Source organism: Balaenoptera musculus, chromosome 16, assembly GCF_009873245.2.
Source record: "Balaenoptera musculus isolate JJ_BM4_2016_0621 chromosome 16, mBalMus1.pri.v3, whole genome shotgun sequence".
NCBI classification, from domain to species: domain Eukaryota; kingdom Metazoa; phylum Chordata; class Mammalia; order Artiodactyla; family Balaenopteridae; genus Balaenoptera; species Balaenoptera musculus.
The window spans coordinates 14,127,140-14,149,617 of record NC_045800.1 but is presented as its reverse complement, the minus strand read 5'-3'; the positions used below and the strand labels follow the sequence as shown (position 1 = coordinate 14,149,617).

Sequence of the window (22,478 nt, the reverse complement as noted above, 5' to 3'; positions counted from 1 at the left end):
CTGAGCCCCCAGGGAGGCATTTAACATCTAATATTTCACTTACTATCAAACGACCCACGAGGCACAGTTACCTGCCCCCCTTTTCATGTTAGGAACGTGGGTACCAGAGAGAACGAGCACCTCGCCCAAGATCGCACAGCTGCTGCATGTGTCTCCTGCCTTTCTTTCTTTTGTTTGTTTTACTGAGGTATAATTCACATACCGTGAAATTCACCTTTTTAAAGTGCACAGTTTGGGACTTCCCTGGTGGTGCAGTGGACACGGGTTCACGGCCAACGCAGGGGACGCAGGTTCGATCCCTGGTCCAGGAAGATCCCACGTGCTGCAGAGCAACTAAGCCCGTGCGCCGAGACTACTGAGCTTGCGCTCTAGAGCCCGCAAGCCACAACTACTGAAGCCCTTGTGCCACAACTACTGAAGCCCACGTGCCTAGAGCCCGTGCTCCGCAACAAGAGAAGCCACTGCAATGAGAAGCCCACACACCACAACGAAGAGTAGCCCCCGCTCGCCGCAACTAGAGAAAGCACGTGCATAGCAAGGAAGACCCAACGCAGCCAAAAAAATAAAATACAAAAGTGCACAATTCAGTGGGTTTTAGTATATTCACAAGGTTGTGTAACCACCCCCGCTATCTAACTTCATCACCCCCCTAAAGAAACCCATACCCCCTGGCAGTCACTCCTCTGTCACTCCCCCAGCCTCTGGCAACCACTAGTCTACTTTCTGTCTCTATGGATTTGCCTCTTCTGAACACTTCCTACAAATGGAATCATACAGTATGTGGCCTTTTGTATCTGGCTTCTTTCACTTAGCATAATGTTTTCAAGGTCCATCCATGCCATAGCAGGTGTCAGTACTTCATTCCTTTTTAAGGCTGAATAATATTGCAGTGTATGGGTGAATCCCATTTAGTTAACCATTCATCCACTGATGGACATTGGGGTTGTTTCTGCTTTTTGGTTATTATGAATAGTGCTGCTAGAAACATTCATGTACAAGTCTTTGTGTTAACATATGCTTTCGTTTCTCTTGGTACATACCTAGGCTTGGAACCGCTGGGCAGACAGTCACTCCGTGTTTAACCTTTTGAGGAACTGCCAGGCCGTTTTCCACAGCAGCTGCACCATTTTCTCTTCCCACCAGCAGTGCACAAGGGCACATCCTGCTTTCTGAATACAAAGTCCACATTCTCTCCCCCGAGGCTGTCCCTGCTCCCCTAGCTGGCAGGTGCCCCCTACCCCCAGCACAGGCTCTGGCATGTACCCACCTTCAGTGCCTGTTCCTTAAAGTACTGCAGGGCATAAGCAAAGATTTCAAGGGCTTTGATTTTCTTGCCATTTGCTGCTGTCAGGTCTGTATCCATGGTGAGGTCCTAGAGCCAGGACAGGAATGAAATAGTAAGAAGAAGGAGAGACATGCCTTCTGGCTTTAAGCACTGTCACTTGGAGACCTGGGGAACCCAGCGAACCATGTTTGTGTTTCCTGGTGTTTGAGGGGCAGACTAGGATGGCACGTCCCCCAGGACAGGGCTGGCAGCAAAGTCCCCTTACTGTGTAGGTGGCCCTGGCTGCTCCCCTCAGCCCCCACCTCCACTGCTCCCTCCCTCCCTCCCTCCCTCTTTTCCTCTCTCCCCTGGATCCTCTGGGGGCAGAGGTTTCGGGGCAGCAACAGAGCCCAGGAAGAAAAAAAAAAAAGGCAGCAGACGCCACTCCCGATGCAATTTACATACTATTTCCACATGACACACATGGTCACCCTTGGGAGCCCCCCTAATGGAAGCCTAGATAATCATACCAAATCGCTGACGTGCACGGTGCTAAACAGACACGAAGCTTTCACTACCCGATGAGCTGCCAACCAAGTCACAAAAATAGAAGAGCTCCTATTTTAAGGCTTGTGCTGCCTAATCCACTGGGAGCCCAGCATCATTGCCTTCCTTCCTCTGCCAGAAGCTACAGCAGTTGCTGACTGCAGTCCTTGGGTGTAAGATGCTCTGTGAGATGCCGGATGGACTGCGGTCATTAAAAAATGATGAAAATAGTCCCCAGAGGGTGGGAATGGGCAGAGAAGGGAGCAAACATCAGGAGGAAACCCCCAAGTCTCCTGGAACCGGAAGACGCATTGCCACCAGGGAAAAAAATCAGTGCGGTCTCTGGATTGATCCAGGCTGGGTAATTAGTCTTTGCCTTTGGAGCGTGAAGGGGTATCAAGCAGCTAAACCGGCCTTGTGGGGCCTGCCCATCATCCTGACCCCTCCACACATGCTCACTCCTCCCACAGCTGGGGCTCAGCAAAGACACCCCAGCTTTGGGGTGTGGCTCCCAGGCGGCTTCCAGCCATCAGGAAGCCACAGGCTTGGAACTGAAAAATTCAAATTGAAAAAATTCCTGGGCTTCCACCTGCAGGAGATTCCTGTTGGGCACTGAATCCCATCAGGTGAAACAGGAAGGATGCATTGTGAGCCGAAGTCAGTGTGCTTCAGAGAGAGAGACACACACGGATGAGCACCGAGCCCTGGAAGGCAGGGTGCCGGCTGCAGGGTTTCCCAGTGACATTTGTTTTGTCGTCTGCAAACACTTAACAAGCAGACGTATGAAAGCAATAAATAATAGGAGCTAGCAATTGACTTTAACTAACTAAGGACCGACCGGCATGGTTCTAAGAGCTTTGTGTATTTTGATTCCTTTAATCCTTACAACATCCCCATAAGAAAAGCACTCTCCATGTCTCCATTTCACAGATAAGGTAAAGCAAGGCAAGGAGGGTCTAAGTGACTTGGATTAAGTATCTCAAAGGTGTCAGAGGCGGGATTTAAACCCAGGCCATCTGGCCTCAGGGTCTGTGGTCTTAAACACTATCACCATCCTGCATCTCTAAGTACTGAGAGTTAAGGAAAATTTAAGGGATAAAGTGCTTAAATTGAAAAAATTCTATCCTATGGCCTAACATTTCGATGAAGCTTGGGGGAGGGTGCTAATCAACTTGGCCATCTTACAAAACCCTGGCAAGTTGGAAGCAGAACTACTTCAGGCATTGGGCCTCCAATTATTGGGCGCTTGATTTCCTGAGCTACCTCCTTCCCCACATAGAAGGTTAATGAACCAGTTGTTGCTGGTTGTTACTTCCAAACTGGTTAGTTATAACCACTACCCTGAGCCCCCAAAATGCTCCCTCGTCCCCGAGTCCTTCCTTCAGGATTCCTTGATCTCCCAACAATCCTGCAGGTGAAGGGGGATCTCCTGGCACAGCAGGGGCTCCCAGCCCCCTACGCCTGTGCTCCATCCAGCCAGGTCTCTCTGACTGGTCAATTTCCAAAGCAAACAACTTGCTAAACATTCTGAATATCTCCCTGCCCATGCGTAGGTCAGAAAGTACTGTGTGTTCCACAAAAGCGTTGTGTGCTCCAGGTTGTTTCTAAAATCAAGGTGAATGGACATTCATTTCTGCTTGGGAGAAACCTGAGGGCCCCCCAAGGTCTGGAAAGGCCGGAGGAACCTCGGCTCTCGAATGCGGAGGACTTGGGGCCAGGGAGAGGCTGGCTTACCCCGGTGGTGTGCAGCTTCATCTTGAACTTCTCCAGGTACAGCCACTGCTTGGCCTCACTGGGATCCAGGTCGTGGTAAAAGTCCCTGGCGGCATACCCGAAACTGTGGAACTTCCTCTCCGGAGTCAACAAGATGGTGGTCGGAGTCTTCTGGTTGGACACCCCAGGGTCGCCTCCTTCCCATCGCCTGTCCCCAAGGAAAGGCAGAGGTCATGGGCCTTCTTGCATAATCCCAGTGCAGGCAGCACTGATGTGAGCACCTACTGTGTGCATGGCTGTTACAGATGTGAGTGCCCATGGTGGCTGCCAAAGGCGCCCTCTGGTTGAGCTGGTTGAGTAGTGACTAGAGACACAGCTTCAGTTAATAAGAAAAACGAAAGGGACAAGTGCCAGGTTCTTGCTCAGTAACAAAGTCTGCTTCATCCTTTCAGCGTTTACTGAGCATCTACTGTGTGCCAGCTGCTAGCGACACAGAGATGAAACATTTATGTCTCTGCCTTCAAATAACTCACAACCTAGTAGGTAATGTTTTTTTTTGTTTGTTTGCTTGGCTTGGGTTTTGGTTCTTTAATTTGCAAGCACTCAATAGCAGATGGAGAGCTGGTTTGCATCCTCTTTGAAACAGGTAGGGTATAAACGAACACATAAATACCTGCCTCATCAGATGGAAATGAGGGACCCAGGGAACTGTCCCAGAGGGGTCAGAGGAGACAGAGGTGCCAGAGATGGGGCCTTGGAAAGAAGGCAGGGCTCAGGAGAGACTTGATGCTGAAGGAGGGAAGGACACTGCAGGCTGCTCTGAGGTGGGCAAGCTAAGTGACTGTGTAGGTTGGAGAAAGCGTGTAAATGAGAAGAGTGATTGTGTACATGTGTGAAAAACGAGATTGGGAAGGTGGTAGGAACCAGGCTGAAGAGAACCCTGAGGAGTGAGAGATTTAATCAGTGAGTAACAGGGAAGCACTAAAGGTTTTAGATCAGGGGCAGGACAGAATCAGAGCTACTGTTGACCGGAGCGAACTGGGCTAAAGGGCGGGAGACGGGGAGCCAGGAGGCTGAGCAGGAGACTCGGGCCTTGAGGTGAGGGAGCTCGTACAGGGGTACAGAGCCCCGGGAAGAGAGAGAGGGGATGCCAGTGGCGGGGGGGCGCTGTCCAGGGGAGAACCGAGCCAAATGGCCCCGGTGGTGAGCAGGTGCAAGGAGCCCCAGAGGTTTCAAGCACGGGAGCCTGGAGGAGAGAGCGCCCCTCACAGATGCCAGCAGCCCTGGCCAGGAAGGAGGCAGGAGGAAACGTGGAGAGCTTGATTTGAACGTTCTGGCATCGAACTCCCAGGAGGGGCTTGAAGATACAAGCCTGGGGTTCAGGAAGGGATCCAGGCAGGAAACAGACCTGGGCACCCCCATACTGAGGGGACAGTCACAGCAACAACGTGGACGAGAGTGCTGACGGGAACCGTGAGGAGGGAAGGAACCATATCCGGCACATCTATATGCTGAAGAGGAGCCAGAAGCGGGGAGGGGAGGATACAGACAGACAGGCAGGCAGATGCGATGGAATTACATCCTGGAACTGACGGGAGGGGCCATGGAGCAATCAGAGGGTAGGCTGAGCCCCAGCAAAGCTTCCTTCCTTCTCGCAGATGGAAGGAAGGAGAAAAGTAAAGAGAGTGGGTGCTTCTCCCTCCTCTGGGGCCACGGCAGAGAAGCCCCGGCTGCCAAGAGGCCAGGATGCTCTCTCCTCTACCAGGTCCTGGCTCAGCAGCTGGCTCTGGTCCTGCCACTAGCCACACGACCCCTACGAGCAGCCCCTGATGGAGACACATGCCCGAGGGGAAGCGCGCCTCTCTCCCTGGCCTGCCCTCCTGCGGAGGTGGCTGTGCTCCTGGCTGGGCTCTCACTGGCCCCTGACATCACGGTCCAGATGGAGAGCCAACCTCCACCTAGATTTGCCACACAGATGAGGCTGGAGTCATCCCTGGCCGGTTTCCCGGTCAAGCCCCATCAGGATGCAGGCTTCTACCCAGGGAGCCAAAGTCCCCATGGTGACCCCATTGAGATGCAGGGACGATCACCAGCCCAGGCAGACACTGGCGCCTGGGCCAGGGGTGCGCGCCACACAACCTTTCAGAAATGGATTTTCCATTACTATTCACACTGACATTTTCAGTAGGTAATGGACTTCCTGAGTTTTTGCCCTTCAAATTTTTAATTCTTCATTCCTATTTAAATACAAAAACTTAAACTTTCTCATTCATAACTCTGTCAGTCTGGATCATGGTTATGTTAATATATTCTGACTGAAATAAAATTCAGGTAGAACCTCCCTCCAAAAATCTCTACGATAACTAGGATAATGTCCCTAGAGACCCTGAACTCTGTGGATGCTTTGTGAGAATTCCTCCCCAGCAAGTTCAAAGTTATTTTTGCTCTTTTCTTTTTTTTCAGTTTTCATTGTCTGACTATCCCTTTGAAATAACATTTCTTAAAACAACTAGAAGCTGATAAATGTTGATTCTAGCTTTTAATACAGAGCTCTTTTCTTCCCGAGGTTCCCACCTCGGGGGATGGCAGAGCGGACCCTCACAGCATCTGTCCCACTAACCCGAGGCAGAATCTTGGTGGTGACTGAACACCGAAGCCTATGCTGCAATCAGGGCTCTCTACTAGAACTGGCTTTTTGTTATTTCCTGATGAGACGACACCCACGGGTCTCTGAAGCATCTTAGGACATCCAGTTTTCCAGAGGAAAGGCAGGGCCTAAATCAAGAGTGGGGTAAGGATCACTTTTATCATGACTTATGTTTTAAACAGCACTCTCTATAAAAAATGCATAAGATCTTATTCTGGAAGTGATAACTAAATTCCACAGTTACCAGCTGAAGGAATTGCAAAGCCCATCACAATGTATCTTCAGAGCCATCCTTGGATTTGGAAAATCAGGGTGATAAATCCCTGGTTCCCAAAGCTTTGAGTGTCCACAGACTGCAAGAAGGCGTGAGCCAGTCTGGGGGAGCAGGCACTGGTGCCAGGATAGACCAGGGTCCTCGCAGACAGTTGATCACACGTGGATGCGCTGGACGCCAGGGCTGCTGTGTGCATGAGTGCGGGGGCGGGGGGTGGGTAGTGGCCCAGGAGACCCAGGGCAGCTTCAGGGTGAAGTTGGCTGAAATTCACCCCGCTCTGCTTTTTCTCAGGCATGGTGCTTTCCACTTCTGGTTTCTGTCATCTCATGACTTCACCTGAAAGAACTAGCACCTTCCCTGCTTACATTTTGCTACGTGCTAAATGCTTGATATGAAATCTCGTTACATTTGCACACACACTCTGCCAAGCAGGTACTGCCATTATCCCCATTTCACAGATGAGGAAACAGAGCTTTAGAAGGTTCAGCAATTGCCTGAGGTCACACAGTGGTGAGTGGAGGCCTGAATCTCTCCTCCATCACCAGCACCTTATAAGTCAGCACCTCTTGCCCAGGCTGCACGCTGGAATCACCTGGTTTCAGACATACTGTCCAGGTCCTTCCCCAAACCAAGTCAGAATTAAAGCAACACATTTACAGGCCAGGAACCTGGAGCCCAGAGAGCAGAAGTGGCTTGCCCGAAGTGGCACGGTGAGTTTGGGCCAAGCGGGGCCAGAATTTAGGACCCGCTGACTACGTACCATTCACCTGCTCACTGTACTAATCCCTCTCCCCTCCCCCAAGGCCCGCCCCCAAGTCTCCATAGTTACAGCGACCAGCGCCAGCACCTGCCCCTCCCTGCCCACAGCGCTCACCTCATCACATGGATGCATTCTGGCTCCTTGGTGAAGCTGTAGGCATAGCCGCTGGATGTGGTCCCAAAGTCGACAGCCACCACCACGAGAAACGTCTGCTGCTCAGAGACGTTTGCGTCGGCATCGTTCTGCAGATAACCGAGCGGGGTACAGGGAGTGGGGGCGGCAGTCAAGCCAGGCTTTCAGAAGGGTTCCACCCTGCCCTGCTGTGTGCCCACTGTAGACAGAAGCATATTCCACATTCTGGTTCAAGGCTGCCACGTGGTGAGCCCTGGGGAGAGGGCAGGTCTTTCTCAGCCCCTACCTGACTGACTCAGGGAGAAATGGAGGTGTCTCCTGAACAAGGGCCAGGCCACTGGGGAGGGCCCCTGCCTACACTTGCCCACCACTCCCTTTATCAACCGTGCACAAACGTGGCTAATTACGGAAACTCTTCCATCTGGGCTGGTACCCCAGTGGTTCCCTGAGTGACACCGCTCTCTGCCCCCCATTGCCCTCCCCCAGTCCCTGCACAGACCTCCAGACCCTGCTCAGCTGTGCCCTGTGCACCTGCCAGGTGACCCCTCCACCTGCCCGGGCGTGGCATGCATGGGTGTGGGGCTCAGCATACCAGGGACCCTGCCCGGTCCTGCCATAGCCAGCATATGACCCTGCTAAGTCCTGTCCCCTTGGGGCCCCGAGCCTCTCCTCATCTGTCAAGTGAGTAGGTCAGGCCATTCCAGACTTCCAAAAAATTCTTTAAGCAAATGTAGACTTTTTTTTTTAACATCCACAGAACTTCAAATTATACCAATAATTTTTGGATTTGAAGAGTATTGGTTAGAGCAGGGGGTAAGAGCCCCACGTGTCTGGCCTTTCATCACACTGCCCCCCCATCCCCTTCAGGTTATCCTGAAGCTTTTACAGGGAACCCTCAGGGTACAGAGTTTGAAAACCACAGGATCCAGCTGTTAGGTGACCAAGCCTCTCAGTTTTCCCAAGCCTGAGGGAGTTCCAGGATACAGGACTTTGCGTGGAAACCAGGACGGTTCCAGGAAAACCAAGACAAGCTGGCGTCCCTACCTAGCGAGGGCTCTGAAGTTCTTCTCAGCAGGGTCTGCTTTGAGGCTCTGAGCAGCTCGTACAAAGCCGCCCTTTCCTCCGGGTACCTCTCTCTGGTTGGCTACATGTAAATCCCTTGAACGGCTGCCCCACAGTATCCACCTTTGAAGTGAGGGGCAGGGCGGGAGCAAATGCCCAGCCTCCAGCCCCCACGCTGCCCAGGTCCTCTCTCTCGGGCAAGCTGGTGCAGAAGCAATTACAGCCACAGCTTTTGGTCACGGCGGTTAACTACAGTGGAAAAGCCACTGCATTTCACTGACTCACCCACCAGCCCCAAGTGGCTGCTTCCTCCCAAGAGAATGCCTCGCAGTCTCTGAGCCCTGAATCTTTAAAGAGCTGCTCCCACCCTGCCTGCTCATGTTACCCACACTCAGGCCAATGGCTCCAGAAGCACCAGCCACAACATGGAAAGCCTGTGCTGACCCACAGTGGGGAAGGGGCTTGGTAGGGCTCACGTGGCTGGTACTAGGACAGCTTAATCTCCACCCATGAATGTGAGAAGCCACTCAGCAGTCCGCCTCTGAAAGCAAAGGTAATCAGCACACGTACCCCCCTCCCCATACACACACATTTCTTACCACAGTGTGGGAAGGGGACAGAGGTGTTATTCCTGTGTCCCCCAGACTCCGGGCTGGAGATGAACATGCAGACGTAGGGGCCATTTCTGAAAGGAAAGACAAGTGCACTCCTTAGAGGTGGTGTGGACTGAGCCGGAGAGCAGCAGTGAGGGCTGCGTGGCTTTGCTCCTGCAGGGACTGTTGCCCCTGGAAAGCCAGCTAACGTGGGGCGAGGCTGAACTCCAGCCAGAGAGGTAGGGTGTCTGATCTGTCCACCCCCGTATTTGATATTTAAAACTTGACCAAATGAGACGCTCCTTTTCTCCCAGTGACCACCAGGCCTCTCCCTATGTGCCACCCAACTCTCACTTAGCAGAGAGGCTGCCCAGTCCCCAAATCGCCTGGGCACCTGGCTCATGCCCTCTGTAGAGCCAGTCCTTAGCCCAGGCACCAGTGTGGACCAGAGGAGCCTGTAGCACCCTGAGATGATGTGCACATTTTTCACGCATTTTCTTGGAAGGGCATCCACAGCTGTCAGGTTCCCAGAGGAGAATGGGACCCCACCCCAAAGATTAACAACCCTAATCGTAAGAATAGAGGACAGGAGTGCGACTTCCAGAAATAATTTCCTTGCTTTGTAGGTGCATCACCTCCTCCCTCCCTCTGGCATGAGGCCCTGCCAGAACAAGGGGAACTCATCTCTCTTCAGTGATGCTGAACGGTTTTGACATTCAATAAAAAAAAAAAAAAAAACCATAGCAGAAAGACAGATAGATGAGCATTCCTGGGTCCCCCAGTCGGGGCCCTGCAACAGACACGAGGTCAAATCAGAGAAGAGCCAACAGCAAGGCAGCATGAATATCATTTTGTCGATTCCCCTACTGCTTTTGCAATTACTCAGGCACAGACATTTGTTCTGAAACCTTGCCAGAGCCCCGTGGCTCTCCCCCAGGGATGAGCACCCACGGAGAAGTCGCCCTGTCCCTGGTCAGTGCTGGAAGCTCCACCCACTCTCCCTGCCCGCTGCCCAGGACTGGCAGGGCCTGCAGAGCAGCGGAACAAGCACTGCAGGCTCCCCCTGCAGACATGATGGCCGGACCCTGGGCACCAACAAATCCCAGGTACCATCCAGTACGTTCTGCAAATACCGCTCCATTCAGTATATAGACTAATACCTGGTGGGGAAAAAATGGGTAATGTGCTACAACAATACCTGTAGTCAAGGAAACCCAGAGGGTATGAGGTATCTGAGAAAGACCTGCCTGCTTCTAGGGAAGCACTAGGAGTGGCTCCAACTGCCTCTGCTTGCCAAATCACTTTGGTTAATCCCACGCGCTTACTGATTTTTTTTTTTTTTCCTGCTTAGTGAGAACTCAAACAGCATCATTACAGTGGGCGCCAAATGGGTTGAGGGAATAAAATGAATCATGAAAGAGTGAATATGAAGCTTCAAATCTGCACAGCCTCCTTCCCAATCTGCAGGCGTGTGTTGCCTCTCCTCCCGATGAGGCTCAGTTCCAACCTTTGGGAGAAAGGTTCAGAAGCAAGTAAGTACAGAGGCCACAAATCAACGTGTGGGGCCAAGGGTTTAAACAGACATTTCTCCAAAGAGCATACACTAATGGTCGATAAGCACGTGAAAGATGCTTAACTCATTAGTCATTAGGGAAATGCACTCATTAGTCATTAGGGAAATCAAAACCACAGTGAGATACTGCTTCACACCCACTAGGATGGCTCTAATTGAAAAGAAAAAAAGGAAATAACAAATGGTGGCAAGGATGTGGAGATATTGGACCCCCTGTATATATCTTGTGGGAATGCAAAATGATACAGCTGCTGTGACAAGCAGCTTGGTAGTTCCTCAAAAAGTCAAATATAGACTTACCATAGACTCAGTTCCAGTCCTAGGAATTCCACTCCTAAGTATCTACCCGAAAGAACTGAAAACAGGGATGCTTGTATGTGCGTGTTCACTGCAGCATTATTCACAAAAACCAAAAAGTGAAAACAACCCAAGTATCCATCAACAAATGGATAAACAAAATGTGGTATATCCATTCAATGGAATATTATTCAGCTGTAAAAAGGAATGAAATTCTTACATATGATACACCATGGATGAACCTAGAAAACATTATGCTAAGTGAAATAAGCTGGACACAAAAGGACAAACACCATATAATGTTTAGAATAGGCAAGTTCATAGAGACAGTCAGTAGATTAGAAGTAGCCAGGGGCTAGAGGGAGGCATGGGGAGTACAGAATTTCCATTTTGGGTGATGAAAAATTTTGGGAAAAGTAGTGATGGTTGCACAACATTGTGAATGTAATTAATGCCACTGATTTGCACACTTAAAAATGGTTAAAATGGCAAAATTTATGTTATATATACTTTACCACAATAAAAAATTTTATTAAAAAAAACTTGCTCATCTGAGAGGAGAAGCAATTTCCGATTCTACTAGCACCATGGCTCAGTGCTCTTGAAAAGAAAATGGAGACGTGAGCCTGGCTCCTGGACCAGCCGGCTAAACTTCAGCTTCTTTGCTCATCTCCCAGCACAGGGTACCCCCTTCCATAAAAGCAGGGGGAGGTCAGCATCTCCACTTGTGAGTAGTCTGCTCTGCCCCCACCCTGCCTTGGGCAGCCTGCAGAGAGGTGCCATCCTGCACTGGGAGCCTCCCTCTCTCCACCCGCTACCTGCAAGGCCTGCAGCCATGTGTCCACATTTGCACAGAAGGTTTTGGAAGACACCGAATGTCTAATTGTCCAGAAAATCTGGTGCTGGCAATTAGCAAACAAGCTATTATCTGCAGACAAACCATCCACCCCGCTGTCTGCTTGGTTCTAATTATCCCATCACTCAGCCCTTCTCAGAGCATGTCCTACTGACTCGGAAAACAGCATGTGTTGGGCCACACACTGAACACAGGCCTTGGGCCCCCAGAGGACTCCAGGGAATTTGAAGACAAGAACCAAGGATGTTTTTTGGTTCTCCCTGTACCTCCCTCCCACCCTGCCTCTGGTTCAGTACGAAATAAATCATTTGACTTGCTGATCACTCAGCCAGGCCTAGAGGCAATTGAACTTCATGGATTTTCTCCATTAGAAATTAAAATGCAGCTACATTGTGCGACGATTTAAAACTGATTTGCATAGAAGGTATGGAGGAGTAACATTTTTATAGACATTTGCATATCATGCACACCCACATCTATAGCTCTATAGATCCCAAATCAAAGATAATTCACCAGTTAATGTGCATTGACCCACCACAGAAATATAAAGAGCCTGTAGTGATAACTTTGTTATCAAGCTAATATTTCTTTATTTAACTATTTAAGCTGTCAAAAAGGTGCTCAAAAATTTTTAGGGACAAGAATATGGAAAAGCCTACGTTAGCCCCTGCGGGATGTGAGAAGTTTCTGGTGTGCTAATAATCCCAACCAATCTTGAGAGCTTTCATTCAATAGGTAAGTGATTAAGAATAAACACAACAGGGTCAATAGAATATTACCTATTGGTCTATGGATAATTGACAGATCTAAGCTAATAGACAAGAGGAGAGAGTTGATACATGGAATGTCTGTATGTACAAGGTACATGCTGTGTGTCCTGGCTTCCGATTAAACCTAGGCCATTATCCACAGTAAGAAACACCAACTGTCATTCACTGTGACCCTGTTTAAGTTTCTCTGTAAAGCCAATATAATAACGTCTGCCCCGTGACTGCTCCCGCCTACGTGATATTCCAGTTCAGTACACACAGAGTGACCTGGGCACATCAGGAACAGAAGGGAAAGGCAAAGCTAAAAGCCCAAGAAGAAGAGAGATTTTTAGAGTGCAGGCTTGGAAGAGAGAAAGGAAGCTGATGAAAAGAAAAGTGATACTCATCTGCAGAGGTAAGGAGAGAAGACTGGTAAAAGAGATTAAAGAAGAATGCTTTACCAGAAGTGTAGTCAAGGTCAGAGCCGAGGGATCAGGGAGTTTTAAGAAATACTTACTCCGCCATTCCCACAAGATTAAACAGACACTCAAAGCATCTTCCCATTTCAAGCACTAAGTTACTCTGAAATGCAGTGACACAGAGGGATTTGATGATTTCACATCACAGAATCAGAAAAACAAGGAACATTTCAAGAATGCAAACTATCAGCCACAGAATCAAGCCGAGGAGGAAGAGACCAGAAGCCTTCTAGAAAACCAATAGAAAATAATCATCAGGTCTTCTTTGTCATTAGTTTTAGATGATTTACCATTACTTATGTCTTATATACTTACTGTATATAAGTAAGTAATCTTTACTATATATAAGTATATAATCTTTTTTAGTTTAGTGAATATAAAAATAGATACAGGTGTTCCTAGGTTCACTCTTAACCTGGGACTCAGCCCACAAAACATTCTTCAACCAAGTCATTTAAAAAATAATTTTTCCAGCAAAGAGGGACATATAAATAAATGAAAATATTTATGCAGCCAAGTAGAGGATATAAACAAGTAAAAATAGGATTCAACCAACAAGTCTCCTGCCACAGGATTTTTTAGACCCCAAAGCAGATAGCAGAGGAGAAACTAGTTGAACTTGTGAGGTTAATACTCATCACTCGCCTTAACAGTGTAATAATTAAAATACAGGCTTCATCAGGGTTCCTGCTATAAAACGTGAGACTTGTAAAATCCAGACACATTCTTATTTGCTCCTGGCTCTAATGGCTTTAATCAAAGCAGACACTCCTAAAATAAAAAATAGTCTTAATAAGAGAACCTCAGAGACAGCCATAATTCATGAACTTGCCTGTTGCTCTCCTCTGCTGGAGACATTAGTCAGCAAATAGCCGTGAGCAGAATCGTGGACTTTCCGAGATATATAAAATCCATCCTCCTCCATAAATACAACATTTTTAAAGACGAAGACGGAACCATTGGGCTGACTTCATTTTACAAGGCTCCAGGCTCATGTGAAATGACAGGTGGTCTCAGACAATGGAAACTCCCCAGCTTTTTCAAATAGGCCTCCTTGCTAGCTTTTAGATTTATGTTCTATCAAACAAATGCTCAATTTCAAAAGGATTTTTAAGGTCTGGTCCTTATGATTTTTAAAATGCAGTATATATGTTCATTTCTTTTCTCCTGCTAGCCATGAGATAATAGGTGATTTGCTGACAGTTGCCTAAAATCAGGCCATTTGAAAAAAAGCTCTCCCTTTCTCTCTCCTTATATGCCCTCCCTGTAGTGTCATCTTTGAAAATTGATCAGCTCAAGGTCATGTGTAGGTTACTGGCAAATATCTTTTAAGAAGGAAAATTTAAAATTCTTATTACCCTATAACAGGCTGCATGGCTAGCTGAACTAATGCATTATTACCGTAAACTGAACTTCCATTTCAGTAAATAATTTATGGGGTTTTTTTTTTTTCAGTCACCATGGTTGATGTCCAAAGTAAATGGAAATTTTATTGGTGTGAACTGAGAGACCCTCCTGACTTCAAAGAACACTGAGTGTAAAATAGCTGCTCTCCAAATGCTAAATAACAATTATGGAAATGAGCGTTTATTGTGGCAGAAACCACAGCATCATGCACCAGGGGGCTGCGTCAGGCCCATCCTGACACTGGACAGCAACTTCCAGTAACCCTCCCCATCACTAAATGGATTAGGAGATAAGATGCCCCAGTGAGAGAGAACTGGGGCATCGGGGTTTCCCCAGAGACAGTGAGATCCCCAAGTTCCTGCAACCTCAGTCCATGTGCGGTGGCAGTTCACAATTTCTCTCTTAACCATAGGTTCACAGGAACATGCATGTTCAGGCAGCTGCTGGGGGAGGTGAGGAAATGCTTTCTAGACCAACAGGTCCTCCTACTAATTTTCATGAATTATATTCAGAAACCTCACAGCCTCTGCCCACCGGGACCCAGCGTTTGAAGGGGCTCCACCAGATCACCCCATACACAGGATTAAGATACTTTTGTCCACCCAACTTCTCTTTCACAGACTCTGGGCTCATCTGGGCAAGGCCATGCCTTATTTCATCTTTGATTCCTCAGCTCCTGATTTGTCACAGGCACTCAATAAATGTAGGGTGGAGGGATGGATGGATAGGTGGTTGGGTGGGTAGATGGATGGATGGATGGGTGGATGGATGGATGGATGGATGGATAGCTGGTTGGGTGGGTAGATGGATGGATGGATGGGTGGATGGATGGATGATGGATGGATAGCTGGTTGGGTGGGTAGATGGATGGATGGATGGGTGGATGGATGGATGGATGGATGGATGGATGGATAGCTGGTTGGGTGGGTAGATGGATGGACGGATGGGTGGATGGATGGATGGATGGGTGGATGGATGGACGGATGGGTGGATGGATGGATGGATGGGTGGGCGGATGGATGGATGGATGGGTGGATGGATGGATGGATGGATGGATGGATGGATGGATGGATGGGTAGATGGATGGATGGAAGGATGGATGGATAGCTGGTTGGGTGGGTAGATGGATGGATGGATGGGTGGATGGATGGACGGATGGGTGGATGGATGGATGGATGGGTGGATGGGTGGGCGGATGTTTCTAACGTGTGCCCAAAAGTGGACTCAGTGACTATCCATAGACTTGGAGGGCCACTGAGTTCTTTCCCAACTGAGGCATCAACCCCCGAGTCAGGATATTAGTAACACATATCCTGAGTTACCTCCAACAACGTGGGATCAGCTCTCAAATCACCCCCAGACCTGCCTCTCTCCTCAAATGTCCCCTTTGGTTGGTGCAACCACCATAGCTCCCAGAAGGCAGATTTCCTAGACTTCTCCCTCCCCTCTCATTGCACTCTCAAGCCCTGTCATTCCTACTTCTTAGCATCTCTCACAGTCACCCTCTGCAGCCTCACCACCACAACCCTGGTCCAGACCCTGCTGACCTTTATCAGGGCTCCCACACAGCCTCTTAGTCTCCCCGCCCTGAGTCTCCCCATCCAAGTCACGCTCCTCCGCAGTCAGAGCCATCCGGTCAAAACTGAGGTCTGCTTATGTTACTCGACCAGGCCAGGGCCTTCTATTCCCATCCCCCACAGGATAAATCTAGCACACAGCTAGCATCCAGGCCTTTAAAAGTCCACCCCGCCTCCCTCTGCAGCCTCATCTCTCTCCATTGCCCCCATCCCTGGCTCCACCCAATCCTTTCACAGTCCCTGGAACATCTGTGCTCAATCCAGCCTCCAGACCTCTGCACATACTGTTCCCCTGCCTGGAGTGCACCCCACTTCCACCCCCTCCTCCGGGGAACTCCACCTCCAAAAGTCAGTCCCCTCTGTTTGAGGGAGAAGAGCCTTCTCTACTCTCTCGGTACAGAGGAGAGAGGAACTTCTTCATCAGTGTCTGGGGATTGACTGGCGAAACCCAGACTTGCAGAAATGCTAAGGACAGCAGCCAGGTTTCATCAAGAAATAAATTACAAGGAAAATACAGGGGAAAGAAGGAGGGGAACCTATAGATTAAAGGGTCTCTTGAACTTTGATGTGCATCAGAATCACCTGGAGCGCTTATTAAAACAGACGTGCTGACCCCATCCCCAAAGTTTCTACTCCAGTAGGTCTGGGAATGCTGAGTATCTGCATTTCTAATGAGTTACCAGGCCATCTGGATCAGCCCCAGACAAAGGCTATACCTTAAAAAGACACGGAAAATACAAAGTAACTCCAGTCATTGCAACACTTGGATCTTTATTGGACCATGATTCAAATGAACAAAAAAATTTATGCCATTTATGAGACAACTGGAAATGTAAACACTGACCAGATATTGATAATATGAAGACATTATTGTTAGTGCTGTAATTATGTAATTTTTAAGAGTTGTTATCCTTTAGAGATACATTCTGAAATATTATCAGATGAAACAATATGGTATCTGGGATTTTCATCAAAATAATATGGGATATTAATCCTTTGTCATTGCTTCGTTTGCAAGTATTTTCTCCCATTCTGAGGGTGGTCTTTTCATCTTGTTTATAGTTTCCTTTGCTGTGCAAAAGCTTTTAAGTTTCATTAGGTCTCATTTGTTTATTTTTGTTTTTATTTCCATTTCTCTAGGAGGTGGGTCAAAAAGGATCTTGCTGTGATTTATGTCATGGAGTGTTCTGCCTATGTTTTCCTCTAAGAGTTTTATAGTGTCTGGCCTTACATTTAGGTCTTTAATCCATTTTGAGTTTATTTTTGTGTACGGTGTTAGGGATACAGCCACTATAGAGAAGAGTATCGAGGTTCCTTAAAAAACTAAAAATAGAACTACCATATGACCCAGCAATCCCACTACTGGGCATATACCCTGAGAAAACCATAATTCAAAAAAGTCATGTACCACAATGTTCATTGCAGCACTATTTACAATAGCCAGGACATGGAAGCAACCTAAGTGTCCACTGACAGATGAAAGGATAAAGAAGATGTGGCACATATATACAATGGAATATTACTCAGCCATAAAAAGAAACGAAATTGAGTTATTTGCAGTGAGGTAGATGGACCTAGAGACTGTCATACAGAGTGAAGTAAGTCAGAAAGAGAAAAACAAATACCGTATGCTAACACATATATATGGAATCTAAAAAAACAAATGGTTCTGAAGAACCTAGGGGCAGGACAGGAATAAAGACGTGGACATAGAGAATGGACTTGAGGACACGGGTAGGGGGAAGGGTAAGCTGGGACAAAGAGAGAGTGGCATGGACATATATACACTACCAAATGTAGAATAGATAGCTAGTGGGAAGCAGCTGCATAGCACAGGGAGATCAGCTCGGTGCTTTGTGTCCCCCTAGACGGGTGGGATAGGGAGGGTGGGAGGGAGATGCAACAGGGAGGGGATATGGGAATATATGTATACATAGAGCTGATTCACTGTGTTATACAGCAGAAACTAACACACTATTATAAAGCAATTATACTCCAATAAAGATGTTAAAAATAGTAATAATAATACGGGAGGGGAGGGACAGATATTAAACGATATTGGCCACAAATTGATAATGACTGAACCTGGTGACTGATTCATCGGGGCTCAATACATTATTTGCCCTATTTTTGTACATGCTTTAAACTTTCCATGATAAAAGAGTTGGTGTTTTAATGTACCAGTTTCATGTCCATCTCCCTCTTGTCAGGAGGGCAAGAGGATATTTTTCTTATGCTGTGTATCAATCAGAGCACCTGGCCCGTACATGGTAGGTAGGTGCTCCAGACATTTGTCAAGCGAATGAATAAGCTAGTAAGAATATATATTCATTTAAACCTATACACAGGGACTCTGAAGGCCTGGGAAGGTTTCATACCTGGGTCACTGGTGGGTGAGGGGTACAGGTTCAGCTGGCTTCTCTGGAGGTGAGGCTGTTGGGACAGCCCTTGAGGGAGTCTGAGTTTCAGCAGAACCCACCTGGCCCCCTTGCAGGCAGCAAAGCAGGTGTCTGACCACCAGCTGAGTGGCTCTAACTCCGAGGCGGGCTCCAGCAGCCCAGCCTCAGATACGAGGCCCTCCTAGACTTTGAAACCACCTCTGTAAACCCAGGGCCTCAAAGGAGGCAGGGGGCTGTGCCCCACCCACTGCTGGATCCCTCCATGTTCTGAGAAATGGGGAGATGTCTCTGCAGACAGGCAGGGTTTCTCTAAAGACCCGGACACACCCTTTTTGCTGTGTGCAGACTCGCTGAGCTCCCAACTCCACGTGGAAGGGGTGAGAAGCCTCAGTGAAGGCCTTGGCATCTCCTCACCCCCCTGAGGAATGGCCAGCTTCAGTGCCAATGTCAGCTGTCGCCCTGTGACCCTTTGTATTAAAAGAACAAACGCTGAGGCCTCCAGAGAGGAAGGGGGGTGTCCTGCGGGGACCGGGCTGTGGGCACAGTATCCTCCACGCTCAGGCAGGGCAGCCAGCTTGGGCTGCAGGGTCGAGGGCCATGTCTCCCCAGAACCAGGGCAGCTTGAGAACAGGAGCAAAGCTGAAGCTGGCTCCTTGGCTGCAGTTCTTAAAGGAAAGTAAGGAAAGCAAAATGGCTTCTGATGATGATGGAGAACATGGCATGGCAGGTGGAGAAAGCGGAGGTCTGGACACCGGCTTGTGAGCCTGGAGAAACTACCTCACCTCTCTCCGGCGCATCTTCTCCCTCCGTGAAGTGGGAATTTGGATTCTCAGGGCCTCAATCACTGTGTTGCAATGAACAAAAGAGGTAAACCCTCAGAAATATGTAACAGTCCGGGATAAAAGGATCCAGGAAAAGGAGTAAGTCTGTGAATAAAGGTGATGAATTTGCTGTGGAACGTATTTCACTGATGTAACTGTGGAAAACACAAACGAAGGTATTCAAGCTATTGGAAATGCCTATGCATTCCAGGGAGAAACGTCTTATTCTAAATTCAAGTTCTTCCATTAAAGCTCATGCTTTGGGTCAAAATTACCAAACTATTTACATGTGATTATTATTTAGTGCACTTGTTCAATAAATATTGGTTTAAACATAAAAAAAAAAAACACGAAATATGTAACAGCCCTCACCCACCATTTGCTGAATTCCTTCATGGGGTCAGATATTTATGTATTTTTTTAGTTTAGCCTCTTTTGCAAGTTTATTAAACTCAAATTATTAATTTGAAATTGTTAGAAATGTACAAACTCAGAATTCTATTAGGAAAGCTATCATGGTCCGCAGACACTGAATGCAAATTTCATGCCCCGCTAAGAGCTTTACAGGTGTGGCTTGAGAAAACCTGCTGTTAGGGGCTGGAGGTACTGGCATTCTTCCACTGGATGGGTGAGAAACATAAGGCCTAGAAGGTTAAGAAAGAAGCCCACATTTTTTAGGATGCGGCCCAGCTGGATTCGGAGCTCGCCACCTCTGAGCCTGTGCCCCACACGGTACCCAACACCAGGTCCCGCACAGGTATTGTTTCTCTTGAAAGATGAAACTACGAGAGAGGTGTTAGTGTTAACTTAAATCCCCATTTCACAGATGGGCAAATAGTGCGGGGGAGGTCAGGGGGTCACAATCACAGGGCACCCCCAAGCCCCCGCGGCTGTCTCTGTCTCCGGGCTCAGAAGACCGCATGGCTCACCCTTCCTTCGGCTCCGAAGCCGCACAGCGTTCTCCACTTCAAATGCCATAATTCTTCAAATCCAAATATCAGGGTGGGGAGAAGCCATGGTAACACAGAGGTTCCAAGTCAGGAAAGCCTGGCCTCAAATCCTAGCCTGGCCACTTCCCAGAGGCAGGCCCTGGGGGGAGCTACTTAGCCTCTTCAAGCCTGTTTTCCCATCCCTCCTGGAAAATGGGGGGGTGGGGATCATGATGATGGTGATACATTTCATAGGATCACTGTAAAATAATGCATGAATAAGTGAAATAATATCTATAAAGCCTGGTGCATGGCGAACACTTGATAAATTATAGATGTCATTTATCATGGTTACCATCATGATCATCATCACCAAATCGGTCCAACTGCTGTTGAGAAAAGGCACCCACGTGCTTACACCAGGGGACAGAGCTCCCACTTATGCACAAGGGTGGCAAATGCATTTTCTTTACATTATGCTTCTCTGGGCTTCTTAATCAAGGATAAAAAGTCTCACCAGACAGAAACTTGGCAAATGGGACCTTCAGGAAAACTCAGTGATGGGAAACACGAGGGACTTGCTGCCATGGGTGAGGGAGACTGTCTGGCCCCGACTTCCCGCTCAGGCTATCTGCTCACCTCAGGGGCACTTTCAGAATAACCACGGAGAACCTGGGAAGCCACGTGACCCTCCACGCCAGGCAATAAACTCAGGCTTTCCTGTCCTCTACGATGAAGCACATTTTCCAACTGACCGGGTAAATGAAGAATCACTCTCCCACCAAGGAAAAGATTCCACCTGCCTGGGCACCTGGAAGGCCAGGGTTTAGACTTCCCCAATTTCTATCGTGAACAGCCTTGGGATGGCTCAGCCCACAGAGGCCACGGCACAGCTGGGGCTGACTGTACTGAGACTAAAGCCAGGGGCAATGGCATTCCAGCCTGTTGGTCTCCCCCGCAGCGGGATCTTTCCCCTCCCTAACACTCGTCATCTGTCCCTGGGGAGGGGAGAGGGAGAAGCAGAACACGAGGCAAGGGCTGGGGAGACAGACAGCTGGTTCACCCCCTTCAGCTGAACCCTCCTGATGAGAGAAAGTTGTGCCACCTCCAGGCAGGAAGGGTTGCCCTTAGCCCGCTTGTACCCCAAGCCAGAACCGGAGCACAAACCTCCCGTACTCTGCCGGTGCCTGAGAGCTGAGGCTCGTGCACGTTACAGATCCTTCCGAGGAGAGTCTTAATGGAAGAAATGTCCCAAAACAGCAGCGCAGTTTGTGCACTGCACAAAGGCACCACCTTGAGGGACATCGCCCAAGCAGGACTGCATCCACCCCTAGGTATGGGTGCCGTTTTCTTACCCCAAAGGTGCCCTTCCAAGTCATGAACTAAAGGGCTATATCACCTAGAGTGAGCACCTTTTTCCAATTTTTGCACCCAGAGAAGATCTGTTTCTAATTCATCTAAAAGCACCATAAAAGGCAGCCATAGCACTTAATAATCAAAAAAAGGAAGGAAATGCCTGGAAAGGTACTGAGTTCCCCATCACTAGAGGAGTTCGAGTTGAGGCCAGGCAATCACTTAGCTGTAGAAGAGCAACAGAGGGTCAGAAAAAAGGAGATGGGACTCAGGAGGAGTGGAAACCAGGCTGTATGGATTGAGGCATTTGACCAACATCCACTGAGCGCATGACTCACTACCTGCCGGGAGCTGTAGAAGCTATGCAGCACTGTGGTTAAGCACAGGGGTGTTGGGCCTGGGGAGGCTGTTTCAAATCCCAGCTCAGTTATTTACTGATCTTGGTGGATACTGCTGCATCCACCCCAAATCCACTTCTCCCTTCTTAACCAAACCCTATTTTACATGCCTAGGGGGAGGAGGGACCCTTCCCCAGATCCAGGGTAGATCCTGAGTAGTCTGAACCAATCATGGCAACGCCCTTCCCCTTCCAATGATGGACATGGGAATGGGTTTGTGACCCACACCTCTGGCTGATGGGACATGAAGGGAAGTCTGCCGGAGGCTCCTGGGAAAGAAACATCCTGACTCTCAAGCGAGCCCATGAGGCCAACACCTGTGGCTGCCATCTTGCCGCCAGCCCAATATGCAGTCAGCATGGAAAGAACCTCCATCCATCCTTCAGTGGGTCCATGAGCTGCCAAATACCCGCCTTGGAGCCTGCCAGACCTCTGGACTTCCCATTCATGGTCATAACTAATTTCCTTTTTCAGAAACAAGATAAAGTCAGTTTTTCCATGCTTTGCAGCTAAAAACTGATGTACAGCTGTGCAATCTTGAACAAGCTACTAAGCTTCTCTGTGGTTCAATTTTCCTTCTGTATTAAGTAGAGACAATAATAACTCTTACTTCCTGAGATTAATGAGGATTCAATAAGAATAATGCAGG

At 48.5% G+C, this 22,478-nt stretch overlaps 1 protein-coding gene across 2 annotated transcripts in view; it reads right to left on the bottom strand.

The window, feature by feature from the left end:
- HSPA12A (heat shock protein family A (Hsp70) member 12A) overlaps nt 1-22,478 on the bottom strand; it is a 68,605-nt gene that overhangs the window by 24,107 nt on the left and 22,020 nt on the right. The window contains exons 2-6 of one of the 2 annotated variants that reach the window (XM_036828436.1): nt 10,865-10,906; nt 8,998-9,083; nt 7,319-7,446; nt 3,545-3,731; nt 1,268-1,372 (exon numbers count right to left, since the gene is read on the bottom strand). In XM_036828436.1, coding sequence (XP_036684331.1) covers nt 1,268-1,372; nt 3,545-3,731; nt 7,319-7,446; nt 8,998-9,081 — 504 coding nt within the window. In that variant the 5' untranslated portion in view covers nt 9,082-9,083; nt 10,865-10,906. The remainder of the gene's footprint in view (nt 1-1,267; nt 1,373-3,544; nt 3,732-7,318; nt 7,447-8,997; nt 9,084-10,864; nt 10,907-22,478) is intronic. The other variant, XM_036828435.1, reaches the window with a different exon arrangement.